A 19697-nucleotide genomic window follows, 5' to 3' on the forward strand; every position below is an offset into this window, starting at 1 on the left:
CTTGCCCAGATCCACAAAACTTTGATTTTGCGTTTGAGTGACACACAAGCTAAAAATTGTTCACACAATCTAGATCATTGCCAAAAAGTAAACTAAGTTTGTCACATAGAGCTTGAATCTTGTTGGTAGACACTTCCATTGAAATATCCAACACTGACTTGTGGATTGACAATCCAAAAATGTCAAAAGACTATAAGCCAAAAATATTCTGCAAAGATTTGGCAGTAAGCAACATGAATACAACTGTCTTTGCTACATCTTGCTACACCTTTGCTACACCTGAATGTTCCTTAAAATGGAATTTCTTGTCCATTATAAGCTGACAACATATGCATAGATGGACTCAGTATTGGTGAAGCTAATCATTTAATCATTTATAAGTAAACTTGTTCAGAAGTGTAACTGATATACCAGTGTCTAGTTGCAACTTGACATTGACTACATTGTCCCAACTTCGTGCCACATCTAAGAGAGACTGTTCTACCTGTTGCTGTGAGCTACTATACTGCATGACAGGTGATGTGAGCAAAGATTTAGTAGTGGATCTGTGTTTGCATTGGCATGACTTTTTTGGCTCATGAAAATCGCTCAAGTTGTGTTTGCTAAGTTTTATTCTTGGGCTACCCTTCACAACATTTACTACAGCCATGGGGTCACACTGTTCCATGGCTGGATGTGCCATGACACCATTAATGGTTTCAACTGGTATAGTGGCATGTTGGATGGCAATTTGCTGTCTGTGCAGCTTTTACATGCACACTGACTGAACATGAGCTTATGTGTCTCAAAAACAACACATAACATCACAACTTGGGCACTGAGCATGCTTATGGCAACTAAAGCACTTTGGGCAAGATATTGCTATGTTTTTCTGTCTAATGACATTCTGCTGGCATGGCATGGCAGTTTGTCACAGTATGTGGCATCACATGCTGTGTCACAGGGGCCAGGTGGGCATGAAACTGTTTATGTTCTACAGCACTACTAACACTATCTGTATGGAATTTGTTAAAATTTGACATTTGCATCTCACACTTAGCTAAATCATATGTCATTAATCTCAATTAGCTGTAATGCTGTATCTAAAGAAGGATCAGGTTGTTTCAAAATAATAGTGCAAATTCTGTCATCACAAATATTTTGAGTTACAGTGTCACACAGCATGACATCACTAAGTGTCCCCAATGGCTCAAAAATTTGAAATGCCTAGTTAAACCTTGTAATTTAGTGATCCACTGCTTGTGAGTTTGACCAACTGTCCACTGAAGGTGGAAAAACATGAACCATTCAGCAGCCGTGAGTGTTTGGTCATCAAAGTAAGTGATTAACTTGCTAACTAAAGCCTCAAACTCTAACTGTCCTGGTTGTTTGTCCGGAAACAATTTCACTATAAGCCTGTAAATTTCTGTCGCCACTATGGAAGGAAAAAGTGCTTTGCTCCTTGTACCTTGCAATTTGTGTGGCTCCATATGACTCATCAATTGAGCTAAGTATTCCAACCTGTCCTCATGCTATTTGTTCAAACTACAGAATGATAAAATAGGTGAGGGACGCTGCAGCTTAGGCTGCTGTGCTGCTTGTAGATTCTGCTGCTATTGTGTTAGCTGTATCAGAGCATGCAGCTACTGCTGAATTTGCTCACCCTGTAACTGAGTAACATGCATTAGAGAACCATCTTGTGACACAGTATCCACACCTCTAAGGAATTTGGATTAGATGCTGCACACAAAATAACACACTCCTCTCAGTAGTAATGTTCTTCCTGACTCAAAAGTCCACACACTTCCACACACTAATGTACTGGACATACAAAAAGAAATAGCAAAAAATAAATCACAAGTAAAAATGGTAAGTGGGTGGGCAAAAACAAAAATTAATCCTGTAACTTCTGCAAATTCTTTCCCTCCTCAGCACCAGCTGTCATATCATACTTTTGATACAACCATAGAAGGAAATTTTACTTGTTGCCACTCTCAACTGTTTGCAGTGAGCTGAGGGAAACACCACGAGAGGAGACTGAGGAGAACACTGAAACACTGATAATGATTAGTGACAAGAATGCACACATTTACTGACAAATACTCAACTTTGTACAAACTGGCTCAGGCAGCAGATCCTGAAGTTCAACTGCTACTTGCAGTAGCCACCAGACAGATTGCAGGAGGTGCACATCGGCACGGCACGTCACGGACGGTAGTTGCCGCAAGTAGAGTCCCGTCCACCAGAGGGCACGCTAGAATTCGGAAGCGACTTCTGCCGGCGTAACAACAACAACTCAGGCAGCACGGGCCGTGCCCAGTCAGTTAACAACGGGCCTGCCTAGGACTCAGTTCCGGTCTATGCTAAGTGAAATGCTACGTAAACATGAACAGTGTTACTACACAATTGGCGACGAATAGGGTCGTTCTTTCACGTGTTGCGTTGTCGTTCCGGTTTCGCAGCTTCTCCACGGCATGGAGGATTTAGTGCGGGTTTTAGTTGAGCAGCAGACGGAGCTCATGGCCACCATGAAACAAGTGCTTCCGGCATTGCTCTCCACGCAGTCTGCTCCAGTGCCGTTCCCTCCTCCCTTTCCCCTGTATGACGAGACGGCGGAGGATTGGGACGCATGGGACGCATATGAACATCGCCTTCGGCAGCATTTCCAGGGGTTTCATGCTGCCAATGCGGAGGTATGTCTTGCTCTCTTCTTGTCTTGGATATCTCCCTCGCTGTATCACATTTTGTGGCAGCTAGTGCCATTGCAGGAACCCTCGTCCTTGTCTTTTGACGCATTGTGTTCATTGCTGTCTTCATATTATCGCCGCCGCACGCATGTTGTGGCGGCTAGGGTCGAGTTCTATCAATGCAAGAAACAGCCCCATCAGTCTTACCGGGCGTGGGCCACTACCCTGCACAGTCTTAGTCGCAAGTGTCATTTTGTCACGGAGCAGTCGCGAGAGTCGTATGCCCACGTTATGGTACGCGACGTCATTGTTCGTTCTGCCCCTGATAGGGGGGTCTGGCAACGTGCCCTGCAGTTAGAAGATCCTTCCCTTGAGGAAGTCCTGTCCATTGCTCAATTGTATGAAGTCTCTCACGCCGCAGGTCAACAGCTGGAAGCGTGGTGCGACATCGCGGCGGTTCAGGACGGCGCGTCCGCGTCCACTGTGTCCGGGGCAGACAACGTGCGAGCAGTACAATCTGGCCATTATGGCCGCTCCCGCACGGCGTGTAAACAGAATTCCGGCCGCTGGCCCCTGTTGCCGTCCTGTGCGTCGTGCTATATACATCACGATCGGTCAGAGTGCCCCAGCGTTGGGCCGTTTGTCGCAAATGTAATAAAAAAGGTCACATTGCTAAAGTTTGCCACTCAGCCTCCAAAGAATCGAAGGAAGCAGGTACAGAGGACATGGACGTTGACATTCAGGAAGTTTCATCGGGCCAGACTCCCGACGCATCGGCACGCAAACTCTTTATCGAGGTGTCGGTTCGGTCACGCCGGTTACAACTGCAAGTAGATATGGGCGCGGCAGTTTTGTTGTTGAATGCACAAACTTATTCCGACCTTGGATCACCCCCGTTGGCGCCAGTTTACCGGCGTCTACGTGGTTATGGTAAACAGTTCATTCCCCTACTGGGTCAATTCACTACCGACGTGACTTACAAATCAGTCACTCGGCCTATTACTTTTATTGTTGTCAGTGATGCGAGCTCCGCTAACCTTTTTGACCTGCATGCCTTTCAAGCTTTCGATTTTTCTATCGCTGACACCATACAGTTGGTCTCCGAAGATGTTCCCTATCACTCATTGGAATCTTTGATCTCAGACTTTCCAGATATCTTCGAGGAGGGCCTGGGGCGTGTTTCAGATTTTGAAGCTCACTTAACGTTGAAGGCGTCGGCTCGCCCGCGTTTTCTACGCACGAGGCAGATCCCCTTGGCTCTCCGTCCTCAGGTAAAGGAAGAGCTAGACCAGCTGACAGCCCTAGGGGTCATTCTTCCCATTTCTTCTAGTGAGTGGGCTTCGCTCCTCGTTATTGTAAGGAAGCTCTCGGGAAAATTACGTCTTTGTGGCGATTTCAAGGCCACCATTAATTCCCAATTGGTGGTGGACACCTATCCTTTGCCTCGTGCTGATGAATTGTTCTCTGCCGTGGCGGGAGGCCAATATTTTTCGAAAATCGATCTTTCGGAGGCTTATCATCAGATACCACTTGATGAGGACTCCAAACGGCTGGCGGTCATCAACACCCCGTTCGGCCTTTACCAATACCAGTGGTTGGCCTTCGGAATATCCAGTGCCCTGGCGATATTCCAGCATTATCTTGAGCACGTCACGTCGACAATCTCTCATTGTATTAATTACCTGGATGACATAACTGCCATAGGCCGCAGCACGAAGGAACACTTGCACAACCTTTGCACCCTCTTTCTCAAATTCAGGTCTGTGGGCTTGCGTTGCAACCTGCATAAGTCAAACTTCTTCCAACCATCCATTGAGTATGTGGGCTACACCATCTCTCGGCACGGCATCCAGCCACTAGGAAGTTTGGTCCAAGGTATCGTCGACCTTCCTCGGCCCGCTTCACTGAAAGAGTTACAAGCTTTTTTAGGCAAGATAGTCTAGTACCACTAGTTCATTCCCAGGGCTTCCACCGTAGCTCGCCCCCTGTACTGCCTTCTGCGCAAGGGTGTTCCTTTTGATTGGTTGCCTGCATGCGAGCAAGCGTTCACCTCATTGAAGGGCCTCCTCAAGTCAGCGCCTTGTTTGGCTACTTTTGACCCCCATAAGCCATTGGTCCTGGCTACAGATGCTTCTCAGTATGGGGTAGGGGCGGTCCTGGCCCATCGCAACGCAGACTGTTCCGAGCAACCACTGGCGTTTGCATCTAAAACTCTTAGTCCTATGCAAGCCCATTACTCCCAGGTGGAAAAAGAGGCTTTGGCCATTGTCTACGCTTTTACCAAGTTTCACCCTTTCTTGTATGGCATGAAGTTTCAGTTAATCACTGACCATAAGCCGTTAATATCGTTATTTGGCCCCGCCTCTCAGATTCCGGATAGGGTGGCCCACATACTACAGCGCTGGGCCTTGTTCCCCTCTAAGTACCATTATGACATTCATTTTCGCCCTACTGGACAGCATGCCAATGCCGAAACTCTTTCCCGTCTTCCGGTGGGCCCGGATCCTACGTTCGATCAAGAGGAGATTATGTGTTTTCATTTGGATGTGGCGTCCCGCCAAGTGGTTGATGGCTTCCCGATCACTAGTTCTCGAGTCGCCAGGGAAACGGCAGCTGACCTGGTTCTCCGGCAAGTAGTTTGCCTCATTCAGCAGGGGTGGTCATCCCGCCCTCCAGGCCAGGCTTCGGACCCTCTTCGTAATTATTTTATTCTAAGAGACCGCCTCTCGGTCTTGGAAGGAGTTCTCCTTCTGGCTACCAATGATACAGCTCCTCGCGTGATTGTTCCTGCAAGTTTACGAAGGGAGGTCCTCATGTTATTACATGCGGGGCACTGGGGTAATGAAATGAAATGTCGTGTGGCTAGGGCCTCATGTCGGGTAGACCGTTTGCATGGTGCAGGTCTTTTGAGTTGACGCCACTTCGGCGACCTGCGCGTCAATGGGGATGAAATGATGATGATTAGGACAACACAACACCCAGTCACTGAGCGGAGAAAATCTCCGACCCAGCCGGGAATCGAACCCGGGCCCTTAGGATTGACAGTCTGTCACGCTGACCACTCAGCTATCGGGCGCGGACTGGGCTACTGGGGTGTTTCCCGTACTAAAACCTTGGCTTGCAGACATGTGTACTGGCCTGGTATTGACAGAGAAATTGAGCACTTGGTGGGCGCCTGTTCCCAGTGTGCGAGCCAACAGGCATCTCCGAGGGCAGCGTTCTCTTCATGGCCGCCGACAACCCAAGCATGGGAACGTGTTCACATCAATTTTGCGGGCCCGTTTCTCAATGGCTTTTGGCTCATTGTCATTGATGCTTATTCCCGATTCCCATATGTGGTTCGCTGCTCCTCAACCACTTCAGAAGTTACAATCCAGGCACTAGCCAAAATCTTTTCTGTGGAAGGTCTGCCAATCACCCTGGTCTCGGACAATGGACCGCAGTTTATTTCGCAGACCTTCCAGGATTTTTGTAGGTGCTTCGGTATTCGGCACGTTTGCTCTCCCCCCTTCCATCCACAATCGAATGGGGAAGCCGAGCGCATGATGCGCACATTTAAGACGCAGATGAAAAAGTATGTGCACGAATTTCCTGTGGAGGAAGCATTGACGTTTTTCCTGACGGCATACCGGACCACACCAATGGGAGAACGCAGCCCCACAGAGCTCCTCCATGGGCGCCAACCTAGGACTCTGCTGCACCTCCTCCGGCCTGGTCCTCGCCAGTCTTCACAACATGGAGTACCTGGCTTTCCACTGGGTATGTCGGTCTGGGCCCGTGGGTTTGGTCGCAATCCACGTTGGATACCGGCGGTGGTACTGCGCCGAAATGGCTGCCGGCTCTATACCTTGCAGGCGGGGGACCGGGTGGTACGTTGTCACCAAAATTAGCTACGTCCCCGTTGGGGCACCCACCCTCCGACCTCTTGGACACCGGCTTCCCCATTGCCGGCACCCGTGTTGGTTTCTCAGGGGACGTTACCGCCTCTCCCCGCTGGGACTCAGCCACACTGCGATGGTTCTCAGACTTGGCAGCCTCCAGTAGCTCCAGCACCAGCATCGCCATTGTTCGAGATGCCCCAGCGAGAGCCGGCCCCGCTCGCAGGCCCGGTTTCTCAGGAGGCTGGTTCACCTGTGGTTGTCCCTTCCCCATCGTCCCCGCCACGGGGTCTTGCCCCTCCCGAGGTGGAACAGGATCCGGAGTTCGACGGTTTGTCACCCGTTCTGTCCCGGGCTCTGGTGGTGGGACGATGGGGGCCTCTTCGTGTGGGTCACTTCCAGCCGTATTTGATGGTTCCGGCTCGAGGGTTGGCAGATCCCATCGACTCCGGCCTTCCAATGGATGTGGAGGTCATCGCTCCTGCCCGACGCTCCACCTTCCGACGCAGTGGATCACAGTGGCTTCACCCCCCGAAGGAGGAGGAGTGCAGTAGCCACCAGACAGATCGCGGGAGGCGCACATCGGCACGGTGCGTCACGGACAGTAGTTGCCGCAAGTAGAGTCCCGTCCACCAGAGGGCACGCGAGAATTCGGACGCGACCTCTGCCGGCATAACAAATACAACAACAACTCAGGCAGCACAGGCCGTGCCCAGTCAGTTAACAACGGGCCTGCCTAGGACTCAGTCCCGGTCTGTGCTAAGTGAAGTGCTATGTAAACGTGAACAGTGTTACTACACTACTGTCCCACTAGAATGTACACTGAAGGTGGTCTGGTGTGGACCAGCTAGAAGCAGACAATGTGGCATGAAGTACACAAGTAGGAAGTGGTCTTCTTGGTAGCTGACCTGACTTGGAACTGCTTACTCTGCTGTGGCACCAGTGCATATCATTTCTCTGGCAGCACCACCACTTTGACTTCTTGGTGCAGCAATCACTGGGCTGTATGTCATCTCTGGAGTGGGTTGTTGCTCTGTCGATGCCTGTGGTGGTGCCTGGAGGTGCGTGCTGTGCTTTTGACACTACATAGATTTCGCCTCATACTGGATTTTATATGTAGAAGTAGGGTGCTGTGTATAGCTGTCCAGGAATCCTAGGCTCAGATTTGATGCACTGGAACTCTTTGTGGGGTTTTCCAAGAAACTGCCCATGAACTAATTGTGACTCCATAAGTCCCATCAGACCCACTGTAGACCACATCAAATGCAAAAAGAACCAACTGATTTGTTCCATTCACCTAAGGAGAAGAAAGTGTATAATATGAATATTTTGACACTGTACTGGAAGATAGTGACACTAAGAAAATCCTTTGTTGGATATACAAATGGTTCCGAGCCCAAGGGCTATCCAAAACACTTGACCCTACCTTTTTATCACCAATAGAACCCAAGGTATGAGCACCAGGAAATCCCATTTTTTATGTGTGGTGCTTTGGAACATATTAGGTAAGCATGCTGTCGCATGCATACTGATGGGGAAAGTTGCTAGCAAAAATCTTATAAAGTTTCAGACTGATTGCTTCAAATTTTTACATGATACTCTAATGAACATTCAGATGAACATAGGCTACATTTTTTTAACGACCAGTTTTTCTGATAAAATCAACTGTGTACTTGTTTGTTGTTCCTCCCCACCACCACAGTCAATTAACTACGATAGCAGGGCCTTTAAACCATTAAACAAATTGTTTTCCTCATATATATTCCTTCTTCTTACATAAAATTTTGAACTAAAAATGTATACGCAACTATATGCTTTGCAGTGAGTTAAAAAAAAAAAAAAAAAAAAAAAAAAAAAAAAAAAAAAAAAAAAAAAAAAAAAACACATGCAAGTTTTATTTGTAGTTACTGGCTTATGATTAGAATACCACTACAGCACCTGAATCATCCAGAACTGTGTAATCCGACATATATGCAGATTAAAAGTATGAGAAACTGCCACTGAAGCTGTTACCCTCAAAGATCCTTCTGCATGAGAGGTCTCCCATACCCAGAGCACCCGGTGTTTGACATGTAAAAAATGATGTTCCAGTACTGTGACCTTCTAGTGGGGTGTACTGGTAAAAAATAAAGTACTACCATTATCACATCTCAAAATCCAAGGTTCTGATTTTTTTCATTAGAGGTACCAGTACCGATGTGCACCGTCACAAATCAAGCACTACTGTACCAATGATACCAACTGATTTATCCATTTAGTTTTAGCATCTTCAATTCACAATTGAAGTTTCATTGTTTACAACAATAAACAAGGCCTACAGTCATATAGTCAGAGAGTGAGCAGGGGAGGGATGGGGGAGGGAAGTAGTGATGAAATGGGAATATAGAGGGGAAAGGAGGAGACAGACAGAGATAGGAGGAGGGAAAATGTGGAGAGAGATAGGGGAAGAGGAGATGGACAGAGAGAGGTGAAGGAGGAGATTAGGACATATATCCAATTCTCATATATATTTAGCAATTGTGAAGCATTGCTGGGTTGGCTAGTATACATATAAAATCACTATGGCACTTGAACAAGAACAGAAAGTAAACTATGTGTTAGATAGCTCTGAAAATAACATATCATAACCTGAATATTACTACTTGTCAGTATCCTCAACATGTATGGTATGCTATGTGCATCATGCTTATTCTTTGGTGTATGTTTCTTGACTTTCTTAGTCGTTTCCATGCATATTGATTCAGTTGCTTTAATTTAGGGTAGTGCACCAATCCTTTGAAATGTTTAACTCTACTAACATGGACAATAGACATTTTAGTCAAACACTGTGCTGTAAGTGCTGTAATATTCATTGGTGAAGACATCTTAATGATTTGATAAGGAACCAGATACTTACTCAAGAACTTCTTTGTCTTTCCTTTGGGTGTATGATGATTAGTGACTAACAACCACTGACCCATTTGATATTGCAGCAGTATTCCTACACAACTGTTCTTGTCATTCCAAGGCTTAAATGATGCCTTGCTTCACCATCTACCACAATTCACCTATCCTCTTCATAAACTTTTTGACTGATTCTCTGTTAGGTCCTAGTTTAGGAATCACAATGTCAATGTGGAAAGGCATTTTTTTGTTGTACACCACTTCAAAGAGCGTCAGACCTGTGCCAGTAGGTACTTAAGATATACATGCACAAACCATGTATTGCAGGTATGTATCCCTATTGTTGTGCTCATTGTTAACATAATAACATTTCAGAAGTGGTTCTATGCACTCACTCTGCTGTCCCATTAGTCCAAGAATGGAGTGGGCTTCTTTGTATCTTCCAGATACGAAGTACATGACATAACTGCTTCATTGAATTTGATACAAAATTCATACCCTGACCTGTAATTAAAGTATCAGGCACACCAGATTTGACTTCCCAGCTGTTGACTATAACATGAGCTGCTGTACTAAGCTGCTGATTGGGAATCACCACCATTGCCAGAAATCTAGATAAGTGATCTATAATTATCAGTATGTGTTTATGTCCTATGGGTGTTCTATTGAATAATTCCAAGATATCAAGCCCAATTATCCGAAAAGGTTTGGATGCCTTTGGTGGTCTTTGGAAAGGGATGTTTTGATGACTAAGATAAGCTCTCTGTGCACAAGGAACATGTTCCTTTACATACTGCTCAACATCGCGCTTTCTTGTTCTCCACCTGAATCTTTTGGTGACTATGAGTGGTCCATATTTCATTGTTAAGCTGAGTAAGCTGTCACACATGATGAACTGTGGTTGTGCCCTGAATGCTTGACAGTGTTATCAGTCACCTGTGCTCTCTGCCACTCTGCTGTATCTTTCCCTAGTTTCCTCAATACTGCAATCTTTCCATTCAACATATCTGAATTTGTGTGTTTCCTACCTGGATTATAAATAACCTCATTATAAATAACCTCAGTGCCTACTGTGTTAATCTACTTAAAAGACCTTTCAGTTCTGACAGCCATTTCAGTGACTCACAATTACTTTAAATTTCTGGCCATATAAATAACTACGAAAATATGTGCTCCCCCAATCGCCCCATTATTGGTTTCACATGAGAGGATAAATTCCTTTTCAAAATCAGGAAAAATCAGTACTGGAACAGAAATTAATGCTGTCTTTAATCTTTCAATCACTATTTGACATTTTGCTGGCCGCTGTAATTTTACACCCTTCCTAAATGACCAATTCAATGGTTCTGCAATCTGTACAAAATTCCTTACATATTTTCAGTAATAATTACATAAACCCAGGAATGACTATAGTTGTTGCATGTTCTGTGGTGTTGTGATGATCAGTTTGAACACCTTTCCTGCTAATCTGATGTCCAAGGAAGATCACCTGCACCTGCCTGAAATGGCACATATCTGTGGTAAGCATCAGATGTGCTGACTGTAGCCTGGTGAACACCTCTTCCTGGTGTTTCACATGGTCTAGTATATCATTCAAGAATACAATGATATTTTCCAAATATGCTATCCATGTTTTGGGCTACAATCCAATTAGCATAATGATAATCACAACAGAATTTTATTTCATTGTACCTCGTGATGTTTTTTTTTTTTTTTTTTTGCAACAGTGATGAGAGTTGCTCCCCTGTGCTCTGTCACCCCTTCTGCCAACTGTTGATCTATGAACTCCTCCATTAATGGTTGGCCATGCTTCGATATGCAGTACGGCTTTCTTAGTCTAGAACTTTACTACTCTTAGGTATATGCTGCTAGGTAATAAATGTTGCTGGTAAAGGACTATCCATATTAAATAAATCCATAAACAATAGTAGCAAATCTTGCATTGCCTGCCAATCACTGCCTTGTAGGTACTCTCATTCCTGCGTGATACTGTGTCATTGGTGGTTCGCTTGCGTCTCTGGTCACCACATGACCTACCAGTATCATCTTCATCTAATACATCTGCCCTTAAATGGACTAACCATGCTCATGATGAAATTATCTAAGGTAACAGGAACCATATATTCACCATTCATAATGTTACACTTCTGTGCAAAAACAGTGTATTTTGTCTAATCTTTCTTTATTCACTAATGGCTCTAGCACATGTGTTGCTTCACATGGTAAATTAGTGTCAATGGAAACCCATACTAACTTCCCCATACCTGTCAGTATTGTATCATAGCAATCAACCTTAGCTCATACATGTTTGCTGTTTATTCAGCAACACCTTTATAAGGAGTGTGCCTTGTGATATTAACTCATTTGCAGCTGTATTCCCCAATGGAAACAAAGTCCCACTGATTTCTACTGTATACTACAAAAGATCAAATTTAGCATGATGTTTGTTGAGAAAATCTAGCCCAAGAATCCTTGAGTACCCTTCAACCACATAGAGTAACACTTTGATACATTCTCCAAAATTTTTAGTTTCTGTATTAAAACTGGTCAGCATCATACCTAATAACTCTACTTTCTTGTCAGCAATGCCGTGTAATCTGTAATGCGGAGAGCCAAGTCTCTTCTTAATTATGCATTCCAGAGTGATGAGTGACACATGTCTATCCGAAAATATGTTCCTTGCCTTCCACCAAGTGTGACAAGTAGCATTCCATCAATGCATATATTTGTGCAGTGTTATGTTCTATTGAGAATGTTTTCTGATAGTCAAAACACTCCTGTCTGCGTTTAACGTCTGCTTCTGCTAATCCTGTTTTTGCTGACTTTGATCCCCTTAACCCTGCACTCATTGTCCAACTTGTTCACACTTACAGCATTTAGGTTGCTGGCGTTGCTTCTTTACATCACTTATATGCCAACATCTATAGCACTTTACCTCTGAAGTGAAAACACGGTGGTCAGTACTTACTTTTGTCACAATGTCAATTTCCTCTAATTGTGTTGCGACTTTAAGAGCCACAGCCAAATCATCAGGCTTTTTCATCCTCAGTCTTTTCAATATCTTGGCAGGGATACCACACAGGAAAACATCTGACGCTCTATTTTCAGTTTACCACAGTAAACTTGCGCGTTTTGCATCAGTTCATACATCTGCACATTGATCATCCAAATCATATCTGAAAAAGATGCTACTTATTCATTATGCTTTTGTGTTAACATACTCAGTTTTTCTCTGAAGAGCCTTCTGCTGTTTTGGTTATAATAACGCTGTTATAAACTGTCAGCCAATTGTTGGAAGGTCTCTGCATTACTAAGAGCTTCAGGATATAAAGCATATGATTATCTTCGCCTGTTAGTTGTAAATTAGCCACATGGAGAGAAGTCTCATCTGAGCAGCCACTCATTGCAGTGGTAGCCATAACATTCATTAATGAACATAGTTACATCTTCAGTCGTTTAGCCAGACAAAGGTGTTATTAAGATAGCTGCTGATGAATCGAGCAGAGGAGAAGGTACACTCAACATTGCCTTAGATTTCCCTCACCCTGTCTGCAAACAGCTTTTAAAGCTTCAACCTGCCTACATAAATATTCGTTTTGTCGTTGTTACTGGGTATTTAATAATGCCTGTGCTTGCTGTGTCAAAGTGGCAACAGTCTCACCCATAGTTCAAGATGTATGTCTGGCATTTTGTGTGATCTACAATTGCCATTTACAACAACAAACACAAATAGAGAAACTTTACTTAAAATACACAAAAAATAATCATCCACTTTTTCTTTGTCATACCATTGTCCATTGGGCCTCAAAACAATACTGTGCAAAATGCCTACTATTAGTACACGTGGATGATACAGCCTTGGTACATGGCAGCAATCCTGTGCCAAGTGCTCGAACTGTCTATAATTAGTACACATGGCTGGCACAGCCTTGATACATGGCAGCTCATGCCCTGATGGGTTACAAAACTTACACTTCATAGGCTCCTATCACATAACAACTATAACTTTGTAGTTATGATGGATGTCCCTATGTCTTATCATGGCCGAACAAGATACACACAAACCATTGAGATGATTGCAGCATCAGAGTAGCCGACGACCACTTCTGACACCGGATGATAGCACTGCAATTGACTAAGGCCACTACAGGTTACAGAGCAATGTGGTGGTGTGTGAGTGGTCGGGTGCTATTTTAACAGCAGCAGAAGAGGCAGAGGCATTGTCCATTACAAGTGTTCTGCAACTACACCTCAGCAGTCGCGTAGACAGCCTTCAGATGTTTAGGTCTAGAAAGATAGTTGTCATTAAAGATAGGCCTGGCCTTCTATCATGACATGATCAAGACAGCAGCAGATGTTCATGGGACGTTGGGGGGGGGGGGGGGGCTTCATGGATGCCCCACATGTGGAGAGTGTGGGGATGACCCTCAGATGGTGAGGGGTTGGCAGCACAACGGTCTGTTCATCCATAATGACCAGCTGGGCTGCAACAGCAGACTATGGCTTTGGCTTGCATTGAGTTGGCTGCATTATTGTGTTGAAGTCACATGGACAGAATGGAGGTATGACTGAACGTGCCCATGAGCTCTGAAAACTCCGCTATCTAAGTGGCAGAGCCCACACCTATGATGATGTGGTTGTTCTAGGTGGATGAGCAACTTTGCTCTGATGTATTGGATTCATTAGCACTCCTTACCTCACTGTTGTGCTGGGCTTGGGTCTTTCTACAATGTTTCACTGTTTCAGTTGTGCTCTGGTGCTTAGTGATATAGTGTTACTCCATACTGTCCTATTGTGACGTACTGCAGTGTTTGCTTTTTTGCTTGCCTCACTTGCAGGTTGTGTGACAGTGCTTACCTAGTGCCTTGCTTTCTGCTACATTGACAGTATGCCATGTTGATATTTTGATTGAGACACCAGGTGAAAATGTAGATATGTGTATTGAATTCATTCTGGAGTGTAACAGCCGGCCGAGTTGGCCGAGCGGTTCTAGGCGCTTCAGTCCGGAACCGCGCGACATCTACGGTCGCAGGTTCGAATCCTGCCTCGGGCATGGATGTGTGTGATGTCCTTAGGTTAGTTAGGTTTAAGTAGTTCTAAGTTCTAGGGGACTGATGACTTCAGATGTTAAGTCCCATAGTGCTCAGAGCCATTTGAACCATTTTTTGTTGTTGTTGAGTGTAACAAAACTGTATATTGACCACTTAACTGCTATATACATGTTGGAGTATATTCACATGTGAAAAGTAACCACAAGAAAGAGGCTCATTGAAATCACAAGAAATTATATTCAACAACCCCATTGAAAATCTGCTAAACTAAAATATATTGAGAGTTCAAATCAGCTTACAAATATACTAACGAAACCACTGACCTGAAAAGTGTGTGAAGAGTAAAGAAGAAAGGTAATGAGGGAGGGTGTTGAGAATCAATTGTTTTTTTTATTTTTATCTATCATCTGTAACAGCTATGTTGTGTCCAGCCTACTCGTCGAATATGGGGTGCCTAGGAAACCTGTTTTCTCGACTCGCTAGACTACAATCTAAGGAAACTCTATTAATGAATTTTTATTACAGTAAGATAAATGACAATATGACCATACTTTACTTTGAGACTTTACAATGATGTGTTGCAAGCAATGAGTGACAGACAAAATAAGGAATCTCATCAGTATAGACAATGTCTAATACAAGTGAAATAAAACAGTTCCTAAATTGCTGCTGTAGAGCTTGTAGCGTTCTTGTCATTAACTATTCTGTGGTACAACATTTCCCACATTTTAATATTAAGTTTCATAGAGATTTCAGCAAAAATGCGTTCTATTCCTCTCAAAGTCAGTCTTGGAACAAAGCACAAAATGCAGACTATAAGCAGGTGTTGGTAATGTAGCGTAGCATTAGCATTGTGATCAAGATTTTCATTCTCAGCATGTTGGGTCATGGCCACCTGATTTATAGGTTATCAGTGTGTGGAATGGTGGGAAAGTCTGTTGAGTCATTGCCTTATGATAATCACGATCTGATGATACTGACTCCTTCCCTCTGATCATTGCATTGTATTACTATAGTTCTAATTTAATTTCACAGTCATTTGTACAAATAAACCCTGCTTGGGAAGATAGCTGTCTCTATAATGGGCTTCCATGAATCATTATTACTTCCTCATGAAATACACTAATCTGTACTAGGCAGGCCATCTTAGGTTGGTACAGCCTGAAGTCAGGCTGTACATTCCTCCTCAAGATGCCTGTAACATAATGACAATTTCCACCCTCTTTCTCACCCAGGATGTCACTGAACAGAGTGACCTCCTTTTTGGCAACAAGCTGTAGATTTTGTGCCTAATGTTATCAGTTTACAAATACTGCCAATTTTATTGTTTTAACCAACATTATGTTACAAGTTTCATTTACTGGTACCATAATTTTATAATGATTATCAATAAAAAGTATCACATTAGAACATGAATATCTTTTTCATGTGCTTTCATAAAAGACATTTGCTTCCATGTTTTATTTACACCAATGGGCATGATCGGAATGAAGAGGGAAACGTATGAGTATGTTTGTGTGCATCAGCTCTCAGCCACTGCTTTGATGCTTTGTGTACTGTGAAGAGACAAGCAGAGTTAATTTCTGTTAGAAACGAGCAAAAACAAATAATTAAATAGGCAAAATTTAAATCACATTAATTTAATATTTTGGACAATATCTCTATGAAACTTAATATTAAAATGTGGGAAATGTTGTACCACAGAATAGTTAATGACAAGAACGCTACAAGCGCTACAGCAGCAACCAGATGGCAGTTATAAGAGTCGAGGGGCATGAAAGGGAAGCAGTGGTTGGGAAAGGAGTAAGACAGGGTTGTAGCCTCTCCCCGATGTTATTCAATCTGTATATTGAGCAAGCAGTAAAGGAAACAAAAGAAAAATTTGGAATAGGTATTAAAATTCATGGAGAAGAAGTAAAAACTTTGAGGTTCGCCGATGACATTGTAATTATGTCAGAGACAGCAAAGGACTTGGAAGAGCAGTTGAACGGAATGGACAGTATCTTGAAAGGAGGATATAAGATGAACATCAACAAAAGCAAAACAAGGATAATGGAATGTAGTCGAATTAAGTTGGGTGATGCTGAGAGAATTAGATTAGGAAATGAGACACTTAAAGTAGTAAAGGAGTTTTGCTATTTAGGGAATATTTTGACCGATGATGGTCAAAGTAGAGAGGATATAAAATGTAGACTGGCAATGGCAAGGAAAGCGTTTCTCAAGAAGAGGACTTTGTTAACATCGAGTATAGATTTAAGTGTCAGGAAGTCGTTTCTGAAAGTATTTGTATGGAGTGTAGCCATGTATGGAAGTGAAACATGGACGATAACTAGTTTGGACAAGAAGAGAATAGAAGCTTTCGAAATGTGGTGCTACAGAAGAATGCTGAAGATAAGGTGGGTAGATCACGTAACTAATGAGGAGGTATTGAATAGGATTGGGGAGAAGAGAAGTTTGTGGCACAACTTGACTAGAAGAAGGGATCGGTTGGTAGGACATGTTTTGAGGCATCAAGGGATCACAAATTTAGCATTGGAGGGCAGTGTGGAGGGTAAAAATCGTAGAGGGAGACCAAGAGATGAATACACTAAGCAGATTCAGAAGGATGTCGGTTGCAGTAGATACTGGGAGATGAAGAAGCTTGCACAGGATAGAGTAGCATGGAGTGCTGCATCAAACCAGTCTCAGGACTGAAGACCACAACAACAATATAAAGAGAATGGCATTAAGTGTAATTTATTCATTTTCACTTGTTGGGTTTCCTGTGCTTTCCAGTATGTCATAGTTTCCTGCATTTTACACTATTTTGGGTCATTCTGGTGAAAAAGTGTAAAAAGAGAATTTTACTGTAAAATCTTAGAGTAATTTTATTAGTCTTTTTTTAGTGTTAGACTTGACAAGTTCAGGCTCATGTTTTCTTTCTATCTTTCCTTCAGAGATGAGTTGCATAAAGTTGTACTTCTCATTTCAAATTATATCCCCAAAATGTGTGGTTGTACTGCAAATTACTATATGTGAAAAAAAAGAACTTAAGAATTCATGCATATGGTCAGCATGTTGTCATATTTTTCACTGAGAAAGGATACTGTAATTGTGAAACTGATTTGTCCCACATCATAGGGAAAGGTCACAATTATGATACATGGAACATGAAAAATAATTAACTGTCTATGGTTGCCTCTGTGTCTTCAGAATCATACAAGTTTCTCTCTAACATTTTTCAGTGTTCCAGTTTCTCCACATGAAGCTTATAAAGTGAGTGGCCAAAAGTCACAGGAGGTTTGTCCCATTTGAAGATGTGCTGCTTATGATGCCTAAATGCTGCAGCTAGATGTATACAGCGCAAATGTAGATACAATACCTGAGCAATCTGTTACAGATGGCTGTATAGTGAACTTGGTAGCAAGTTGCAGCTTCTCCAGCTGTGCAAGACACATGGATAACAGCATATTGGAGATTAGACAAGATTTGGGTTTCCCACGTTAACAGTGTTGAGGGTGGATCTTCAGTATCCCAGATACAATGTTTCTACAAACTGCTGCTTAGAATGATACCAAATAATTCCTGAATGAATGTCATATCACCTCCACAGAGGTATATGGGATGATTGATGATTTTAATGTGTTGTGTCAGGAAACTATTTATACTAGGACTATAAGCATAGGGTTCAGCAATGGTGGAGAGATTTGTTCTCAGCATTTCTTCCAGAGTCTTATCATGACCTTTGGTCACTCATCGTAAACCTAATGTAGATGTAGACATACATGTGTATGTGCGTCTGTCAAATGATTAAAAAAGTAAAAACAAAGAAAAAAATGACATTGTGGCTCTTTCATCAGAAGTAAATGTATACCGTCTTTGATGTCAGATTTATACGCTGGACTGGCAATGAGTGATCATTATATACCTTGTTATTTAACCATTGTACTGTTTTTTATGTTATAAACATTTGAAACACTGTTTGTAAAGTTATACCATTGACATTGGACATTTTTTACAATACTTTTTACAGACTATGGAGATTTAATTCAAGCGATGAATACGCTACCAGTGCAAACAACGGCCAAGAAAATACAACAAAAGAAAATGGACATCGAGAAACAACTAGATAAATTGCAAGCAGCAATTAAAGTGTTTTCTAAACCAAAAGTGTTCATGAAAGTTGGATCATAAGGCACTGAAGTACAATCTGTAGTTGTTGTTCCTCTTCTGCTTCACAGGTGAAGTTACAGTGAAGTCAATAGTCAAACTTGCTTTCAGTCCAGACACTAGTTGATGCTACAGTTCAGTTAGTATATTAATTGGATTCAGATTTTTAAGACAGTATTTTTGACAGTTGTTAATGGCACAGTAAGAGTTTCTCTGAACTTGAAAAAAGTGTTATACACAAACTTCTGTTTCTAGTGATGTATTTTGCTAGCTTTTTGTAAAGATTAAAACCATGTACTATTAATTTCAATTTGATTAGTAATTCATAGAATGATTATAGACTACATTAACTGAATCATAAAAGTCTCTCAAGATGACAAGTATATGTGTATGTATCAGATTTAATCTCAAAATGATGTAAGGCTGGAGGGGGAAGCTCTCTGCCTCTTTTTCAGACAGCAATATACAAACAAGAAAACATCAATACACAGCAGGAAGCTGCTTATCAAAATATGACAAAGGTTATCATTAGTAATTGTATACCACAGTATTAAACATGACAAACTAGTTGCAAAAGATAGGTGGTTACCACAATGGGAAGATAGAAACAGATCTGCAGAACTAAGACAGATTCCTGTTTCAATGAAAATTATGATGCACCTTAAAAATGGAATAAATTGATAATTCTAAGACACAACTGTTATGTTTAGAAGTGGAATAATGAAACAAAATGTTTAGAACTGGAATAATGAAACAAAGTTCTCCACAATAACTTACACTCAAGGGACACCCATAGATTTTCATGTCAAACATTTTCCCCATACATGGGATTTAGAAATTCTGAGTACATTGTCATCTGCTTATCCTTTTCTACGGTGCACTATTAGTATTTAGTATGACAGGGTGTGAGGATGGCTTGAAGTGGGTGAGTGATTCACTATAAGAGATGGATATCAATACAGCAGAAGAAGGATGTAAATGTCCCTTATTGCACTTTATTTACAATCATTCAGTTTTCTAGGCCATGGGTGTCATTCTCTGGGACTTCAGTGAATGCAGCAAATATGCTG

General features: G+C 42.6%; 1 protein-coding gene across 1 annotated transcript in view; it reads left to right on the forward strand.

Moving 5' to 3' along the window:
- LOC126143815 (probable basic-leucine zipper transcription factor R) overlaps positions 1 to 18915 on the forward strand; it is a 148871-nt gene extending 129956 nt beyond the window's left edge. The window contains exon 8 of the mRNA XM_049915451.1: positions 18491 to 18915. Coding sequence (XP_049771408.1) covers positions 18491 to 18651 — 161 coding nt within the window. The 3' untranslated portion in view covers positions 18652 to 18915. The remainder of the gene's footprint in view (positions 1 to 18490) is intronic.
- Positions 18916 to 19697: the final 782 nt, after the last annotated feature.

This window comes from Schistocerca cancellata, chromosome 2, assembly GCF_023864275.1.
Source record: "Schistocerca cancellata isolate TAMUIC-IGC-003103 chromosome 2, iqSchCanc2.1, whole genome shotgun sequence".
Classification (NCBI taxonomy): domain Eukaryota; kingdom Metazoa; phylum Arthropoda; class Insecta; order Orthoptera; family Acrididae; genus Schistocerca; species Schistocerca cancellata.